At 42.0% G+C, this 18,089-nt stretch overlaps 1 protein-coding gene across 21 annotated transcripts in view; it reads right to left on the bottom strand.

Annotated features, from left to right (window-relative positions):
• The window catches only part of KALRN (kalirin RhoGEF kinase), a 668,360-nt gene that overhangs the window by 273,671 nt on the left and 376,600 nt on the right, over positions 1–18,089 (bottom strand). For all 21 annotated transcript variants that reach the window (XM_070466100.1, XM_070466108.1, XM_070466101.1 and 18 more), the window contains exons 14-15: positions 15,645–15,840; positions 6,610–6,776 (exon numbers count right to left, since the gene is read on the bottom strand). In XM_070466100.1, coding sequence (XP_070322201.1) covers positions 6,610–6,776; positions 15,645–15,840 — 363 coding nt within the window. The remainder of the gene's footprint in view (positions 1–6,609; positions 6,777–15,644; positions 15,841–18,089) is intronic.

Here is an 18,089-nt window from a genome sequence, read left to right as displayed (position 1 = left end):
TCTCTCAACTTCCTCATGTTAAACAATTAAAAAATACTAATCCTAGTCTCCTTTTCCATAACCCTCACTGGCATTTCTCAAATGTCCTCCTTGGGCAGAAAATGACTGATGCCATATTGTGCATGGATAACATTGGGACATAAATCCCACTGAGGCTGGGCTATTTGGACTGAGATGTTAATTTATGGGCAGTCTGGCAGATTGCAGATGAGATACCAATCTGTAAAGCAATTAGTTGCAGGAAATAACTGTTCAGAGTGTATGTGTGAAATCTCTGATGCCACTGGTGCACTGTAGTTGGCTGACTAGAGGCGCTTATGATTTCTAAAAGCTGGCTGTAAGTTTGGGTACATGCATACACAGATTGCATGACCAAATGCTTCACTCCTTTGGAAAATTGAGCTCATAATTTATATTTCTGAACTATGTAAGTCCTTCTGCCATGATTCATCACATCTTGCTTGGTTCAGGATTCATTTGAGGGTGTCAGATAAACATTTTCTCAATGTGCATCACAAATCAATGCTTGTCGGGGGGCAATCTGACTCCCTCTGGGCCTCTTGAGTCTTAGTGGAATATTTTTCTCTCTATTTTCAGCCAACTGAAAACATTAGTTATAGCTATAGTTGTGGGATCTCCATCTACCAGATTCTCCATTTAGAAATATGATAGGTTTTAGTCTCTGCATCTTACATTAAATCATGCTGTATCCTTGATATCCTTGTTCATTTTTATTTCCCAAATGTTGTTTATAAAGGCATTCCAGGACTTTAAATAGGAAATTTGATTTTAGGAAGACAAAAATGCATGGCAGTTTAATCAATGGCTTGGTTCAGGGGTGGGACTGATGCCAATGATTAAACTACAAGCATTTTTATCTTCCTAGAATCAAATCTCCCATGTTGAAGTCCTGGACTCAGTCCTAGAAGCAGAACTGAGACCATGTTTAAAGAACACAGAATCTTAAGTCAAAACACCTGGCTTTGTTTCTACCTGGTAAAGCCACTTAACTCCTCTGAGCCACAGCTTTTTCAACTGTAAAGGTAGGATATCTTTCCTTCCTGTATCAGGGTTGATGTAGCATACTGTAAAAGGCAAAGCCTGCTGATAGTGGTGATTTTTAGTTTTGAGACAAACCAAACTATGATTCTCCAATTATATCTTTCACAATGAGAAGAAAAAGAGTTTGGGAATACCAACTTATATTCTAGTATTTGCAGAGTTTATTTCTATATTCTGATGAGATACAGATAACTTAGCTGTTTTCTTATCATCAGTCTTTGGGCTCTGATCAATAATCTTGTTGGTATAATTTTCCATTACTGTTATATTTATCTTCCTGGTTCATAAAATTGGTTATTTATTCTCTGTGAGCATCCAAATGAGAGAAAGGTAGTAGAAGAAATTTTGTAACAAACATGAGAAATATTGGCCCCACTAATCTTGAGCTATTTGATTTTCAAAACATCATTTAATCTCCCCGAAGCTCAGTTTTCTTCTCTGTAAAATGGTAAATCACAAGGTATAGATGAAATAAAATAATTACTGTAAAAGTATTTTGTAAACCATAAGATGTAATCCTATAAATGCATGTTTTACATAGATCATTCATCTTGGACCATAGTTTACCAATAGGTTATATGGTATTTAAAGGTCACTTGGAGCCATAATATTCCATACTCCTTTCAAAATTCAGAGGCTGTCTCTATAACCACAGGATAACAGAGAAACATAGCCCTGCAGAAATGAGGGCTGGGAAGAGTATTGCTCCTTGGGGACTTGGGAGTTAGGTCACCAATTCAGCTCAGTCAGACTGAGGTGGGACTGAACATAGAGATCTACTGCTTCATTAGGCCAAGGAAGCTCAGATAACCCTGACTCAGGAGAAGGATGGATTTGGTTAACTGGATGTGAATGTCCAAAATGATGATGCCACCTAAGCTGGGCAAGCTGGACCCTGTGCCCACGTAGGTTGTGGAAGCTGCCTTGGCTATGACTGTGTTCTCTAGGTCACACTGACAGGAAACCTATTAGGCTCTTGCTACTGCAGATGATTTATCACAAGGCACAGTCACTTCTGAAACTCTAACCACAGGGAAACCGTCAGCCTCTCAGGTGGTTAACTGGGAGCCTGTTATATTTCTAGTATTTCTTAGTTAAAAAAATTTACAATTTATGAGATATGTGTTTATCTTTCATGATATTATAGACTCTGATGGTGTGTCTTCTTAATTATCTCCATTTTGAAACAAATGGATGATACTTGTCCCTATGGCTGTCTATCTTTCGGTACTACTCCCACTCCTTTGAATTTTTATGTACAATGAACAGAATTAAATGGTATTTTCTATAAGAATATGAGGAGAAGGTAATATTTTCTCCTTTGTTTTAAATTCCTATCTTGATCATGTCCAAATATTGGCCAGTATTTAGTCCACAGGGATAATTTAAGTCAATGTCTTTAGTAGACAAACAAGTACAATTTATTTTCCCATAGCTCAGAGCTCCAACATCCTACAAATCCATTTTGGCCTATTTTCTGCTAAATGCATGGCTCTGCAGGAATACATATGGGCATTCATTTAGTTTTATACCCACTAAATAGGTTTTTCAAATCTCCCTCAATTATCTAATAAATGTGAGGTCATCCTTACAAGAGTAGCAATTTTCCTGGAAAACAATCAGAGCATTTTGTGGGGTCTGGAGAATAATCTTAACAATTTTTCTAGAAGAAAGGGAGTATCTGGGTGGTCTAGGGCCCTGGACCATGGGAATCAGGGGAGTGGTTTCCCTTCAAGACTGGGGCCATTTATCTTAGATACAAAGTCCTAAGTAATCCCTCAGAAAGCAAATCAGTTGCATTAATCAGTTTCATTTGTTCTAAATACTTGAAAATTATTTTTAGTCAATGTCTGTGATATCATTGCTCCTCAGAGCCCCAGTTTAATACAACTGTGGTATAACTGCACATAGGTTATGAAGGCCAAATCTAAACCTTTAACCTCTGAGCTATAATGACAGAGACATAACACACTGTTGTCCTCTCCCTTTCTGTCTCTATTAATGGCACTTCAATTAAGGTGTCCTTTTTTTTTTTTTTTTTGAGAGTACATTCCAAAGAGAAACTCTCAAGCTGGTGTCTAAATTTAGCCCACATGATCAATACTGACATCTAAATTAACTCCCTCTTCCAAGTGTCAACAGTTTCCAAGTCAATATTTCCTGCTCCACCAACTTCCATCAAATCTTGAATGCCTTCTCTGAAGACTCCCTAAAGAAAGAGCCCACACTGACAAGAAGAACAAGTCTGTTTAATGAGGCATAAAGCCTTTTAACGGAACAGCAGTCCCCCAGCACCTGCAAGGGCTGATATCCTTTGCCAAGGCCTTGTGGTTTCCTAAAGGCTGATCTCAGCCATCCAGTACCATTTTGAACTACAATCCCCCATGTGTCATTCTTCCCAAGGGGAAGAGAAGAAGAAGGAATTTTCTCATTCCAGAATTTTCTCTTCTGGAATTTCAAATTCCAGAAGAACTTTTTTTTGCTCTAAAATTCATGAAATACTGAATGGGAATGTATGCAATTAGTCAAACCTGGATGATCCATATATAGTTAACCTACTTCCCCACTTGACAAACTACCTATCATCCTTCAGCTCCCCATCCTGTACAGAATGTATACTTGGAAGGTTAAAAATTAATTTCATTTCCATTTTCATTGCAGTAAAAAAAAACCCCATAATTATAAAGTTGGCTCTACTATGAATTCTGTAACAAAAATAAATAAAAAACCAAAGAATGAAAGCAAAATTATATGATGTTGTTGTTGTTCTGTCACTAAGTCATGTCCACCTCTTTGCGACCCCATGTACTGCAGCATGCCAGGCTTCCCTGTCTTTCACTATCTCCCAGAGTTGGCTCAAATTCATGTTCATTGAGTTGGTGATTCTATCTAACCATCTTATTCTCTGCCACCCCCTTTTCCTCTTGCTCTCAATTTTTCCCGGCAACAAGCTCTTTTCCAATTAGTTGGCTCTTCAATTCAGGTGGCCAGAATATTGGAGCTTCAGCTTCAGCATCAGTCAGGGTTGATTTCCAATGAATATTCAGGGTTGATTTCTTTTAGGGTTGACTGGTTTGATCTCCATGAAGTCCAAGGGACTCTCTAGAGTCTATTCTAGCACCACAATTCTAAAGCATCAACTGTTCAACACTCAGCCTTCTTTATGGTCCAACTTTCACATCCACACACGACTACTGGAAAACCATAGCTTTGACTATATGGACCTTGGCTGGCAAAGTGATGTGTCTGCTTTTTAATATGCTGTCTAGGTTTGTCATAACTTTCTTTCCAAGGAGCAAGAGTCTTTTAATTTCATGGCCACAGTCACCATCCACAATGATTTTGGAGCCCAAGGAAAGAAAATCTGTCATCATTTCCACTTTTTTCCCTGCTATTTTCCATGAAGTGATGGGACCAGATGTCATGATCTTAGTTTTTTGAATGCTGAATTTTAAGCCAGCTTTTTCACCTTTCTCTTTCACCTTCATCAAGAGGCTCTTTAGTTCCTCTTCATTTCCTGCCATTAGAGTGGTATCATCTGCATATCTGAAGTTGTTGATATTTCTCTCAGCAATCTTGATTCTAGCTTGTGATTCATCCAGCCCAGCATTTCACATGATGTACTCTGCATATAAGTTAAATAAGCAAGGTGATGATATACGGCCTTGTACTCCTTTCCCAATTTTGAACCAGTCCATTGTTCCATGTCTGGTTCTAACTGTTGCTTCTTGACCTGCATGCAGGTTTTTCAGGAGACAGGTAAAGTGGTCTGGTACTTCCATCTCAAAAAGTCAATTAGGAATAATTTTCCTGTTATCCAGTTTATTGAGATGACCATGAACAAAGAGCAGAGGAGAACTCCCAGGTCTGGATTTCGGAGGCCTGGGCTCAAGTTTCACCTAAGCAGCCATGAGGCCCCGGGAACACTCATCTTATAGTACACCTCAGTTCCTCATTTGTAAAGTAAACGTACACCACGCTCTCTCATGGGCTTTTTCTCCTAAATTGAGATCACAAATGAGAAAGTACTTCTAATAAGAAAGAAATTATTATCATTGCTGTCAAGAGATTCAGAATTTGAAAACTCATCCCTACTCTGGGCCTGCTAGGATTTCCACCATGTCACCACGAGTAACATGTCTCCATGTCTCCAGACAATCAGGTGTGATCCCAGGATAATTAAATTGAAAAAAACTTGGATGGCAGTGCTGTGACCTGGCTTTGCTTAGGGCCCAGTGATGTCACCAGTGCTCAAGATGGATCTTTAGCACAGAATGTGAGGACTCAGCACTGATTGGAAAAGAAAGGGAGCAGAGAAGGCAATTTTGCACATATAATAAATAATATATAATAACTATAAAAGCATAGGCATTAACAAGGAATACCTTGAATAAAAGGGACAAAGAAATAATTATAAAACATATTTTTGTTCCCTGTGCTAAATTAATAGACTTAAATCTAAAAGTTCTAGCAGTTACTGAACATGATATTTTGGATGGGGCTCTGCCTAGAGGAAGCAGGGGAAACGGGTTGCTTGGGAGAGTCTGGAGCAGAAGAAGCAAACACTGAAATGCTATGGGATCTACCCTGCCAGGAAGTCCTCCTGGACATGTGGAAGGTGATGGTGAGTTCTTTCTTCAGTGTGACCTTTGTCTGGTGACCTTGCTAAGCTTCAGTGACTTCCTCTGAAGAGAGAGTAATATTTGCTTCAGAGAATGGTTGTGAGGATTGGTCAAGAGATAGGTATAAAAGGTCTATGACACTCAATAAATGGAACTATAATTATATTTGTATTTCTTCAATCCCACTTTGTCTAAATAGGAAGTTACCAATCATTATGCTGAAAATTCCCATTTAATCTGTTTATAATATAAATATGTAGTATTTTTAAAATGTATCATTGGTCATTGTGTGTATGTTCTTATAAATCCCTAGGAATGGTACAGGAATATCCTTTAGAAGAATAGATAGTATCATGTCTCATACAGGTAAGAACTCTTTAAAATTGGCTTTAATGTGGCAAGAACATTTTCTTAATAAGAACCACAAACACACTGAAAGGAATAATGGGAAGTGAATGATGGCTACCACTTATTATCAAGAATATGTCAGGTCCTTACTAGACACATAGGTGCCCCCAAATTAATCAGTCTGGCTCTAAAGCCTAAGTATATCTAATGATAAAGGCTTAGCCTTTCCCATGAACTCTATGCAGGATCGAGGACAGAAAGAAAGAGAATGGATTCAGTGACTGAGGATGAGGACAACTTGGAAAAGCCCTGAGAAGATGTTCTCCTTAGATTGTTGTATGCCGGAGAAATAATGCATTTGGATGTAAGTCTGAGCCACTGGACCATTAGATCTATTTGTTAGAGTCAATAGACAGCAGACTAGCTTTCAGAAGCTAATACAACCATTCCTTAACTTACCTATTCCTAAGTTCTGGTCACACCTGAGGCTCTGTAAGCCTTACCCCATACCAGGAGCAGGCCCAGACCAGACTCAGCAACTGGAAAGCCCAGGCTGAAGGTGGAGGGCCAGGCTCACCTGTTTGACCTCGGCCTGGAGGTGCCGCAGTTGGAGGCACTGCTCAAGTCGCTTGTGGGTCTGCTCTGCGTTGAGCTCCAACTCATGCTGTTTCTCATGGAGAAACTCTAATAGCTCTTGTACCTGGGCTGCCAGATCAATGTCTTTTTCACAGATTAACTCAATCCCTGATTAAAACAAAATGTAAACAATTAAAAACCAGGTAGTACCATAAAGACTACATTTCCTTCAACATGCATATGAAAGCTGGAATTTGGAAAGACATCACCAGTACCCTCCCAACCTCTGCATATCACTCTGTGAAAAGGGATAAATCACCATAATGGGCCTTTGTTTGAGATGCTCAAAGCATACCATCTCTATTGGATTAACTGATCCTTTGCCAGGGAACAACTCTTTAACAGATGATCAGCTCCTTATTAATTGGAGTCAAAGAGGTGGTTTACTGGAGTCCATCCCTAGACAAGACCGCATATAGCAGTCCTTACTGGGTGGCTTGCCAACACCCAGAATATTCACAACGAAGCCTTTGATTACATTGGGAAATACAAAACAGAGCCCCAAAGATGCTGTCTCAGTAACTTCTGCCAAAGGCACACTCTCTTTCAGCTGGTCAGATGCAATTCACGATTAGATGCTAAATGGATTCTGAAGAGAATAGTTGGCCAGTGGTAATTTTATTAGTCAACTACTCAGGTTCCCTAAAAAAGCACTCTTAGAAATACCCACTAACTCTATTGTTTATCAAATACAGGCAAACACTCCTGATAACCATACCCCAGCAATATCACAGGGGTACTTGGCCTTCCCAGGTGGCTTGGCAGTAAAGAATTCGCTTGCCAATACAAGAGACATGGGTTCAATCCCTGGGTGGGGAAGATCCCCTGGAGAAGGAAAAGGCAATCCAGTCCAGTATTCTTGCCTGGAGAATCCCATGGAAAGAGGAGCCTGGTGGGCTACAGTCCATGGGGTCATAAAGAGTTGGACACGACTGAAGTGACTTAGCACACATTGAGTACTTATCCATTTAGAAAAGTCACCACACTAAAATTGTGCCCACAGGACAGTTTGCTCATCCTTCTACTGATTCAAAGCATTAGTAAGCCCCACCAGTCACCAACAAGGGCTCCCAATGTTTATTAATAAACTGCCAACCACCTGACCTTTGATGGGAGACTAATCAACACCCACCAGGCAGAAGCTGTGGCTCCACTCCTTGTGTAAAACCCCCCACCTCCCTGCCTTATTTTTTTGGAGTACCTCTCCCAGCACACAGGCATGTGTGCACGTACATGCGTGCATGTACACACGCACACAGTTTCTCTCTTCTCCAAACCAGCGCTCCTATTTTCACATTATCACCAACAGGCCTAAAGCAGCCTTTCTCCAACAGATTTCTGCTTCAGCAAGCGTCATTAAGGAACTCTAAGATGGAGCAAAGGCACTGCCTAGTTATCAAGGTCCTTCTTTCCTCTAGTGACTTGACTGTGATTCCTTACTTGCTATGATAGAGTACAGGAATGTGTGAGACCTGTCCCAAGTCAGAATCCTGATCTTGGCAAGTTACCTAAACTTTCAGAAACTTCACTTTCCTTACATGTACAATGAGATTTTACATACCCACCTATCTCAGGAGCTGATTGGGAGGATTAAATGAGATAATATATATATATGTGTGTGTGTGTGTGTGTGTGTATATATATAAAAAAGTATCTAACATATGATGACAATGAACATGTTTTGCTCCTCAGTCCCACGGCTTTCCTGGTTCCTGACTCAAACTTTCAACTTTCTATCTTCTGACATTCATGTCTTCTTGGCTCCTATCTCCAACTTCATGCAAGTTGCATTATTTCTTGATTCTTACTGTCCAGCTATTTCTGATTCAGCCCTGCTCAGATCCTTGGCTTTTGGAAAATCCTAACTCTGGATTGCTTGCCTTCTTCTGATCCCTGACTCCACCTGGCTACTCAGATTCTTAATTTTGTCCAGATCCTCTCCCTGAGCCCATATGCTGGAATCTATGACCTGGTGCAGTTGTGGTCCTGATACTGACAAACAGAATCTCAACTAACCATGAGGTTCAGGGTGCCGAAGTGTAGTTACTTCCATGGAGATCACACTCAGAGGAGCCCAAAAATCTCAGTGTATGGCCACATAAAAAAAATTGCCCTTTTGAGACTCCCCTCTCACTCTGACTGACGCCATCAGAAATTCATCACTGCCACCACCAACACAGTGGTCTGATGCAGTGGGAGTGTATACGGAAAGTCTGTACATGTGAAGGGAAATTCATTTCTAGAGCCAAAAATAGTGTTTTATATAAGACAATATGGGAGAGTGGGAGATTTTTTCTAGTGTTACATGTAATAATTTCAGTATCTTTCCATGTTTATTTTTTCTGTTGGTTTCATAATTCTAAGTCCCAGGTCCTGAAAATCTGTATCTGTGGGAGACAGAGAAGGGAATGGCTTGTTCTTTTGGCAGTCAACTCCCTCCACTTACTATTTTCAATTACCAAGAGGATGTGGTAGAGCATCTCCTTGACTGAAATAAAAAAAGATAAAGAAAAATTTCTACCTTTGCAGTGCTAGGCATCATGGGATGACCCTTGACCTCCACATTTACTTCCTAAAAATGTAATTTAAGATCCACCTGCAGAAGTAGATCCTTGCTTCCAGCCACAATGCAGATTTTTTTCCATTTCGTTTTCATTCTGCATGTATCTCTGCTGTTTAGTATGCTGGGCTTGGGCTAAGTGTCTTTCTATGGGAAGCTCATGGCTCACACCTGTCACATCACATGCAAATGGGCTATCTAAGCCTGGTACCTCACCAAAGGGGCCAGCCACCTGCTTAGAACACCATCTAGAACAGGCTCCCTGCCTGCCCTGAGACTCCAGTTCTTCATTTTCATTTATTTCACTTGATATTTTTTTTTTGAGATGAACAGGAAATAAAATGGGTGAAGACAATGCCTACTGCACTTCTACACTCAACAACTCATCACATGAATGAAGTGAATGGGAGGAACATGCAGAGTTACTCCAGCAATACCTACAAGAACAGAAACTCATGCCTCTTTCCTGGTGCCCACAAACACATTGACATGTGTCCCAGCTAATACCCATCAACTGGTAAGCAGCATCAATCAATAGCAAATAGTATTTTTGTGTATTGACATTACTACTTTCAATCTAATCTGAGGCCTATCTTCCTTAGGGGCTCTCCAGAGATGCAATAAGATGTGTTTGTCTTTTCCATCAAGTAATGAAATATATTCATCCCAAAATAGTTTGTTCGCCTCTCTAGAGAAAGCTGTATTGAAATTTCTTCCTGATGTACCTCCACAATGTCCTGCAAATATCCTTGTCAGAACACTTCCATTGAGGTCAGTTCTTTACTAACTTGTCTGTGTTCTCATAGTAACGTAGGTTCCCTGGGGCCAGGGCCATTTCTATTTCATGTATCTCAGCTTCTTTAGGACCTAGCACAGTGCTTGACATATAATATTCCCAAAATACCTGTTTAGTGGACACAGGGGCCTCTTTAAGGAAGAACTCAGGTAACCTGAGAGTTCTGGGGACAGAGTTAGGTTGGAATGCAGGCTCTGCAACCTATTAACAGTGAGTCTCTGGGTTCCAAATACCCTCTGAGCCTGCCTAAGATGGGAATCTGAACACTGAGTCCTTGGGATTGTTAAGAGGACTGAGAAAGATAAGGGAGATACAGGGCCTGGCATTCAATAGGCTCAAAAACACCCATCTCCCCACTTTTTCCTTTCCCTTGGGGGAAATTATATTCTGTGTTGATTACTGATGGGACTATTGAATGACTTATATAAAATGTAAATAGAAAATTTTACCATCAGATGTTTATGAGCTTGTTCAAAGTATATCATTAGAAATGATGATTTGGATGCTACTAGACTAGTGCTCTCAACCTTGGCTCATATAAGGTTCATCTGGAGAACTTTAAAAGTCACCATGTCCTGGCCACAGCCCAGACCAATAACATCAAAATCTCTATGGGTAGGAACCAGGCATCAGATTTTCCCACCTTAAAGTTCTCAGGGTGATTCCAACATGCAACGAAGATTGGGATCCACTGGATAAAATGGAACAATGTCAGCGATCCAGGAACAGAGACATTCCTTAGGCTACACTCAGTTACCAGAACGTTCAGCATAGCAATTACTTAGGGCTCAAGGCCGCAGTTAATAATAAAATGTTATTTTGCTTTCCTTTGCTGCCAGATTGAGAGTATCACTTTAATTTCCTCATGGAGAGAGGTGGCTGTGGTCTAGGGTAGAGTTAGGTATTTCTGGCTATGCTGCCCATACTTTTAACATGTTTTTCAACTGTTTGTATGTTCTTTAAATATCTGTGTCTGCCTCAGATAGAGAACATCTTCTTTTCTCTTTTCTCCTCCCCCAACTCCTCTTTCTGTGTCACTACCTCAATTAACACCCAGTTCATAAATTACAAAGTCCTTTAATCAGGTTTTTAGATTAGTATTTTCAACCCTGGCTATATATTAGAATCACCTGGGAAGTTTAAAAAATCTGGACCCACTCCAGACCAATTAAATAAGAATCCCTGAGGAGTGGGACCCAGACATTGGTATTTTTAAGAAGCTCTCCAGGTGATTCCAAAATATGTAGTCAGGCTGAGAACCATTGCTTTATATCAGCTTCTTTTCGCTTCCTCTCAGAACCATATTCCTTCACCCCAGAGTAGCTTACATTTTGGAAGAACACAGGCCTTTTCTTTCCTTTTATAACATAAGTACAATTATTTGTGGTCCATTATTTTTATGTATATCGTTTTCTCCCAGACTGATGTTCACTTGATTAACTCAGCAAACGTCAATATAGAGAATTTACTATGAGCGAAACATAACCACTCTGCTGGATGCTGGAAATGTAAAGAGAAGGAAGGAAATGCCCCGCCCTCATGCTGCTGGAGAAGCTACAGGAACACAACCCCAAGAGAATTCAGTGTGAGCTAGAGTATCAGTACAATGTACAATAGTTATCAAGCTTTACTGAACTCATACCAGGCTCATTTTTCACCCCACTGCATGCTCACAGTGACTCCATATGGTTAGGACTCCTATAACTGCTGTTTTTTAGAGGAAGGTGAGGCTTGGAGAGATTGGATAACACGCTCAGGGAACCCATGCTGTGGGAGGTATGATGTAGATTCCAACCCAAAAGTCTCTCTCTGTCTCTCCTGGCTGTACCCTTAACCTCTATGTTCAAAGAGATGAGTGATCCTCACAACCTACTTTAAGAATTAATTTAAGTGCTGGGGCTGGGTTCTTCCCAAGCACAGTAAATTTTAAGCACCATTGCCACACACTCCAAAGAGTTTTCATTTAAAGACCATGCACAAAGAGAGAACATGATGCTTTGATTAAGCCACGAAAGGAACATATGCGCAAGATACACAGCTCCTGTCTTATTTCTAAGTTCACATGTAACAGTGGCATGGTCAGATAACATTAGGGAAAAGAGCTGGGGTATAACCAGTGGGGGCAGTGAAGCTAAATCATGGCAAGTGAGAACTGAAGGGAAGTTTAAGGATGAAGGCCCACCTTTCACACTAGACAGATGAAGAAACTAAGGTCTACAGAGAAAGAAGAGTGACTTCCAAAGTCAGACTGCTTGTTGGTGGTGCAGCTGGACCTTGAATTCCGCCAGCGTGTTTGCCCCAGCATGACTCTTTCCAGCAAAACCTGCTACTTCCTAAGTTGAGGCCCAATAGATAACCCTAAATGATGAGCAGGTAAAGAAAATGTTCCCATTTTTCCAACTACACTTAAGGCTGATGTTGATTTAAACAGAGGCTTTTGCTTTGGTTAGGGCTCTTAGCAAATCAGGTGGATTTAGTAGAACCTGGCTGAATGTTACAAAGTTCACACATAAAAGTAAGTGTAAAGAAATTCCATACTTCCATTTATTCCTATAAAAATCAAAGCATAAGCCCTTAATTAATTCAGCTTGGAAGGCTACATAGCAACCAAATTCTTCATTTTTCTAATTGTTCTTTTTCTGAGACAGTAGTTTTTTTTTTACCTCTAGTTCAAACATAATTTATTAGACATACAAGGCAAATGTCCAGCCCATTTGTATCCTAAGTCCTGTGTCTCTGAAGTTCTGCATTCTTCAGCCACCCAGGTTCTTGGCAAGGCCGACTCTCAGTCCACCTTCAACTTCCACTCCCAGTCCCAGCTCTGGTGTGATGACGCCCTCCCTCCAAGCCAGAGATGAGACAGACACCTCCTCTGCAGGACAGGCACATGGCAGCACTCAGAGGAAGCTTCCCTGAGAGCCCTGGAACCACTCCCCTGGAGGTCTCGTGGGCTATGCCAGACTGAACAGCTAGCCGAGGAGAAGCAGGGAACAGCCGTCCCAGCAGAAAGGGCTGAAGAGGCCAATCAAGGTTCTTTTGACAAAGCTCATTTCTAGAACAGGATATGTGGGGGTTGGCAGCCCATCTGCCTGGGGTGTTTTCACCCACTCAGCCCTCATGGTTAAGGTGGCCGCCAAGCACAGCCGGTCTACAGGGACTGCTAGCTCCTGGCAGTCTTTCTGTTACCAAGGATATCTGGCTCTTGTACAGAGGTGTGCTTGCCCAGGATCATACCATCACCTTACTCCTAAGTGCCGCAAGTTTTCAGGCAGATGAGGCTCTCCACCTGTGAGACACATCAGTACTGAGGGATGAAGGGATAAGCATACCTGCAGAGTTTCTCTGCACAGCCTCCTTCCTAGGTACTGTGTCTGCATTCTCTCATGTTTCCCTATCTTAGTTGGATAGCCGGCTATCTCAAGGATCATGAGGACAAGTTATAGGGTGAAACCTTGAGTCCATACAAGGTTCTCCATCAGTTTTCCCCTTCCGTAATAAGACTTTGAAAAGGTACAGCTGATAAAATGAGGTTCAGATTCCTAAATCTGGGATTCTGTCTTTCCAATCAGTTCTTGAGCGATGCTGGTGCTGCTGGCCCAGGGCCCACACTTAGAGCAGGTCCTAGATCAACGGTCCTAGATTAGTGCATCAGAATCACCTGGAGGGCTTACTGTTGGGCCTCATGTCGGAGAGATTATGACGTGGCAGGTTCTGGGGATGGGCACCTGAACTTGCATTTCTAACAAGTACTCAGATAATGCTGATGCTGCTGATCCGGGGACCACAAAAAATTGGAAGTTGCTGTCCTAAGGTACACCAGAGATATCGGCTGCTGTGATTTAACCTTCACGATAAAAAGCAATGATTCTCAGCCCTGGCCGCACGGTGGCATCAACTGAGAAGGTTTTGCCAAGTCCCAAGTCCCATTCAGAGATGCTAAATCAGAGTATCTGGGTATTGTCATTTTTAAAATAATCCCCAGAGAGACTACGAAGTAAATAAGGGCTCCTTCTGGAGCTGTGTGGAGCATGATCTGCACCCTGGAAACAGTGTCTCACAGACAGCTGCAGCCTGTTCACAACACAAATGAACATTCAAGGAAAGATAATGCTGATCAAAGTAAATAGAATTTACTAGATTGTCTCTCCTCCGGTTCGGAGTGAAGTTCCTTTGAATGCTGGTATGTCCTGTTTCAGGTCATTAAAAGAAGCACAGTACCCTAAAGTCAAGTTTGATTGCTAAGGTCTGCCTGACAATCTCATGATTCTAAATCAACAGAGACATGGACCAACCGTGTTTCAAAGAGTTGATGGCCTGAGCTCCTGCCTGCCTCTTCCTGGGGTGGTGGAGGACCTGGGATGGTGGGGGTGAGGAGACCTGGGTTCTGGCAGTCCACTAGTTTTAGGCCCAGACCAATAACTTCTTCCTTCTGGACTAGGGAACTACTATGTTTCTCTCCAGCTCTGAGTTCAAAGGCTGTTCTGGAAAGTGGTAGGTGAAACTTAAAGGTCCATGCATTTGTTGGATAAACAACGAATAAATTCTAAATAGGGAAAGAAGTCTAGTCTGAGTAACAGCCATGTGTTTTTTGAGAAGTTATAAAATTATATGACCTTGCCATAAATTTTGTCAGTACCTTACACTCACACACAGACCAGTGATAAGAAAAATAAGGACTCTGAGAGGGCTTCCCTGGTGGCTCAGTTGGTAAAGAATCTGCCTGCAATGCGGGAGACCCTGGTTCGATCCCTGGGTTTGGAAGTTCCCTGGAGAAGGGCACGACAACCCACTCCAGTATTCTTGCCTGGAGAACTCCATGGACAGAGGAGCCTGGTGGGCTACAGTTCATGGGATTGCAAAGAGTCAGACATGACTGGGTATCACTGAGAGGCATGGACTGGAGATGAGGAGTCAGCCCTGAGGGTGGAGGACAAGGCAAGAGAGTATGTGAACAGCAATAGCTACACATCTGAATACAAGTAACAAGGATGGCTGATGGCATTTGGAGCCCACCTGGTTTATTTCTCTAGACCACTATGTTTGTGAATCTGTGCTAATCTCCATCATTGGTTTTTCCCATTCTCCCCACAGCACCACGGAGAAGGCAATGGCAACCCACTCCAGTACTCTTGCCTGGAAAATCCCATGGACAGAGGAGCCTGGTAGGCTACAGTCCATGGGGTTGCAAAGAGTCAGACACGACTGAGCGACTTCACTTTCACTTTTCACTTTCATGCATTGGGGAAGGAAATGGCAACCCACTCCAGTGTTCTTGCCTGGAGAATCCCAGGGACAGCGGAGCCTGGTGGGCTGCTGTCTATGGGGTTGCACAGAGTCAGACACGACTGAAGCAACTTAGCAGCAGCAGCAGCCACGGCACCAGAAGAACCTGGTTCTGTTTCTGTCTTTGTGATAGCTAACTGGGCAACCTCAGACAAACAATTTCAGCTCTCATGCTTCAGTTTCTTTTTTTTTAAATGGCACAAAACTCTCTGTTTCTTGTACCTGTGGGAAGAGAATGAATTAGTGGAGTGGAAATCCCCCTTGGAGTTAGGATGATTAATGTTCTTGTTTTCATCATCTCCCTGCTGGACGCATAAGAACAGGACAGGTCTCCTACCTGAGGCCTGGACCTCCATGATATACTGGTGCAGATCCTGGCCCTGCTGGATGACCTCAAAGGTCATGTTGTTCATGGCTAGCTTCCGCTCTGTGTGGCGCTGCAGCCGCTGTTCCGCCAGAGTTAGATCCTCCGTGTTGAAGTCATTCATCTGCCGAAGCAAATCCTCATTCCAAGCGTCGAGCTCTGCTGTCACCTGTAAGGGAACCACCATCAGCGCAGGTTCACTGGTCCACAAGAGACAGCTATAGAGAAGCTCACTGATTCTGAGCATTATTAACTAATCTAAGTCAGATCTGACTCTGCTTTGCATCTCTTTCCTGACCCCTAGACTATGTTTAAGCAATGATGCCAGGCACCCATGTATGCATGCCTTTAACAGGGTTCTCCCTGTGTTTCAATGTCTACAACAGCTACTTTGCTGTACACCTGGAACCAACTATGCTCCAATATAAAATAAAAATGCTAAAAAAATTGTTCTCCCTGTTTTTTAGTGTCTATAGCAGCAGCAAATACTTAAATGATGAATTAAGGTTTAGAAAGGCTTTGCATACTCCACCTCATTCAACCCCCAATAACCTGAGACACAGGCACGGTGGAGATATCTAGGTCTATCTTACAGAGAAAGAAGCTGATACTCACTCACACAGATGGAATGGTTTGCCCAGAGTTTACCCTGCTCATGAGGGACACAACCTGAGGACATAACTCAGTTTCCCTCCTACTGCAAAGACTTAGTCCACCATACCGTAACTGTTGTTCTAAAGATTTCATCATTGGAGAAGACCTCAGAATTTAAGTACTGAGTCTAGCTTCAAGAAACAAGCAGAAGGCTGGAGAAGTCCAGGGGATGCCCAAAGGTCACATAATTGTTTAGAGCTGGTGTACACCAAACCCAGGGATCCTGATCTGTTTCCCGTGTTCTGGGTACAGGATTCTATTACTCACAAAGGGTGATGCCTGGTAATAGTGACTAAACAAGGTGTAAATGTATAGCTTACCACTAGAAATCCAAGAAGATTACACTCTATTGAAAGGCACACACGATTCTAATAAAGACTGAAGCATGGGATGAAGGGAAACTTTGCCCTGATATGGATTTGCTACTTGGTTATAGCTCTACAGTTTCAGTCACATGATGTGCCCTCATTTACTCTCAAATAAGCACCTGTACACAGAGACGGAATCCAACACTTCGTTATGATCACTGCAATCAAACACACAGGCACAACTCAGAAGTACTTAACTGGATAATAATTCCACATGATATACAAATCAAACAAAACCTTTTCCAAAATGGGTTTGAGGTGTGTTATCTCATGAAGTACCTGTGAAGGCAAAGGCACAGGTAGTGTCACTCTCGTTTCTGGGAAGAGGCGATGGAAGCCTCACCCCAGATCACAAGGTGCAGTTTGGTCCAGGCACCCTAAGCACACAGCCCAGAGACCAGCTTAGTGATTTTCATCATGCTGGGAGTCATCCCAGCTGACATGTGGCAAAACCTTCCCAGTTACCAAACACTGCTATCCAGGAACATCAGGAGACAAAGAGAAGGAAAGACCAGTCTGATGCAGCCTGTTGACAATAGGAGATGGTGCTGTTCCATGCTGTGCCAGGGCCACACAGACCCAGATGGGAAAGGCAAGCAGTCCCTCATGAGAGGCACAGGATTCCTATTCTTTGTCTGACAGTAAGACTTTCCTCCATTGAAAGTGCAGTTACTCTCTTTGAAGCAGAAATAGGAAAACTAAAAATATTACCTTCACAAGTCAAACAGAGGAAGACAAATATCATATGATATTACTTATATGTGGAATCTTAAAAAAAAAAAGGGTACAAATGAACTTATCTACAAAACAGAACTAGAGCTACAGATGTAGAAAACAACGTGACAGTTACAAGGGGCTGAGAGGGGCAGAGTACACTGGAAGACGGAAGCCGACACATACACAGCACTATGTATGAAACAGACAGCCAGTAAGAGCCTGCTGGGCAGCACAGGGAGCTCCACCCAACACTCCGCAGTGGCCTACATGGGAAACACATCTAAACAAGAGTGGATACTTGTATAGCTGATTCACTTTGCTGTACATCTGAAGCTAACACAACACTGTAAATCAACTATAGTACAATAAAATTTTAAAAAAAAACCCTTCACTGTCATGGGTTCTCACCTTATGTCCCTACCTCTTTGCAGGTCAACTAAGGGATCCACTGAGTTCAGCCCAAACCCTGTTATCGATTTGTGGGGAGCTCTTAGTGATTTGAGAATCAGCAGGTTGCAGGCAAACAGGTTTTTGTTATATCCTATTTTTGAAAAGCACTTCATTCTCTAACTAGAGAAGGGAGTTAAAATGAGAAAAATAAGAGTGAGAACTTATAATTGTGGGCTTCCTTGATGGATCAGTTGGTAAAGAATCCTGCCTGCAATGCAGGAGACCCAGG

The sequence above is a fragment of the Odocoileus virginianus genome, chromosome 4 (assembly GCF_023699985.2).
Source record: "Odocoileus virginianus isolate 20LAN1187 ecotype Illinois chromosome 4, Ovbor_1.2, whole genome shotgun sequence".
Taxonomy (NCBI): Eukaryota; Metazoa; Chordata; class Mammalia; order Artiodactyla; family Cervidae; genus Odocoileus; species Odocoileus virginianus.
The sequence above is the reverse complement of the archived record's forward strand: the minus strand, read 5'-3'. Positions and strand labels throughout refer to the sequence as shown.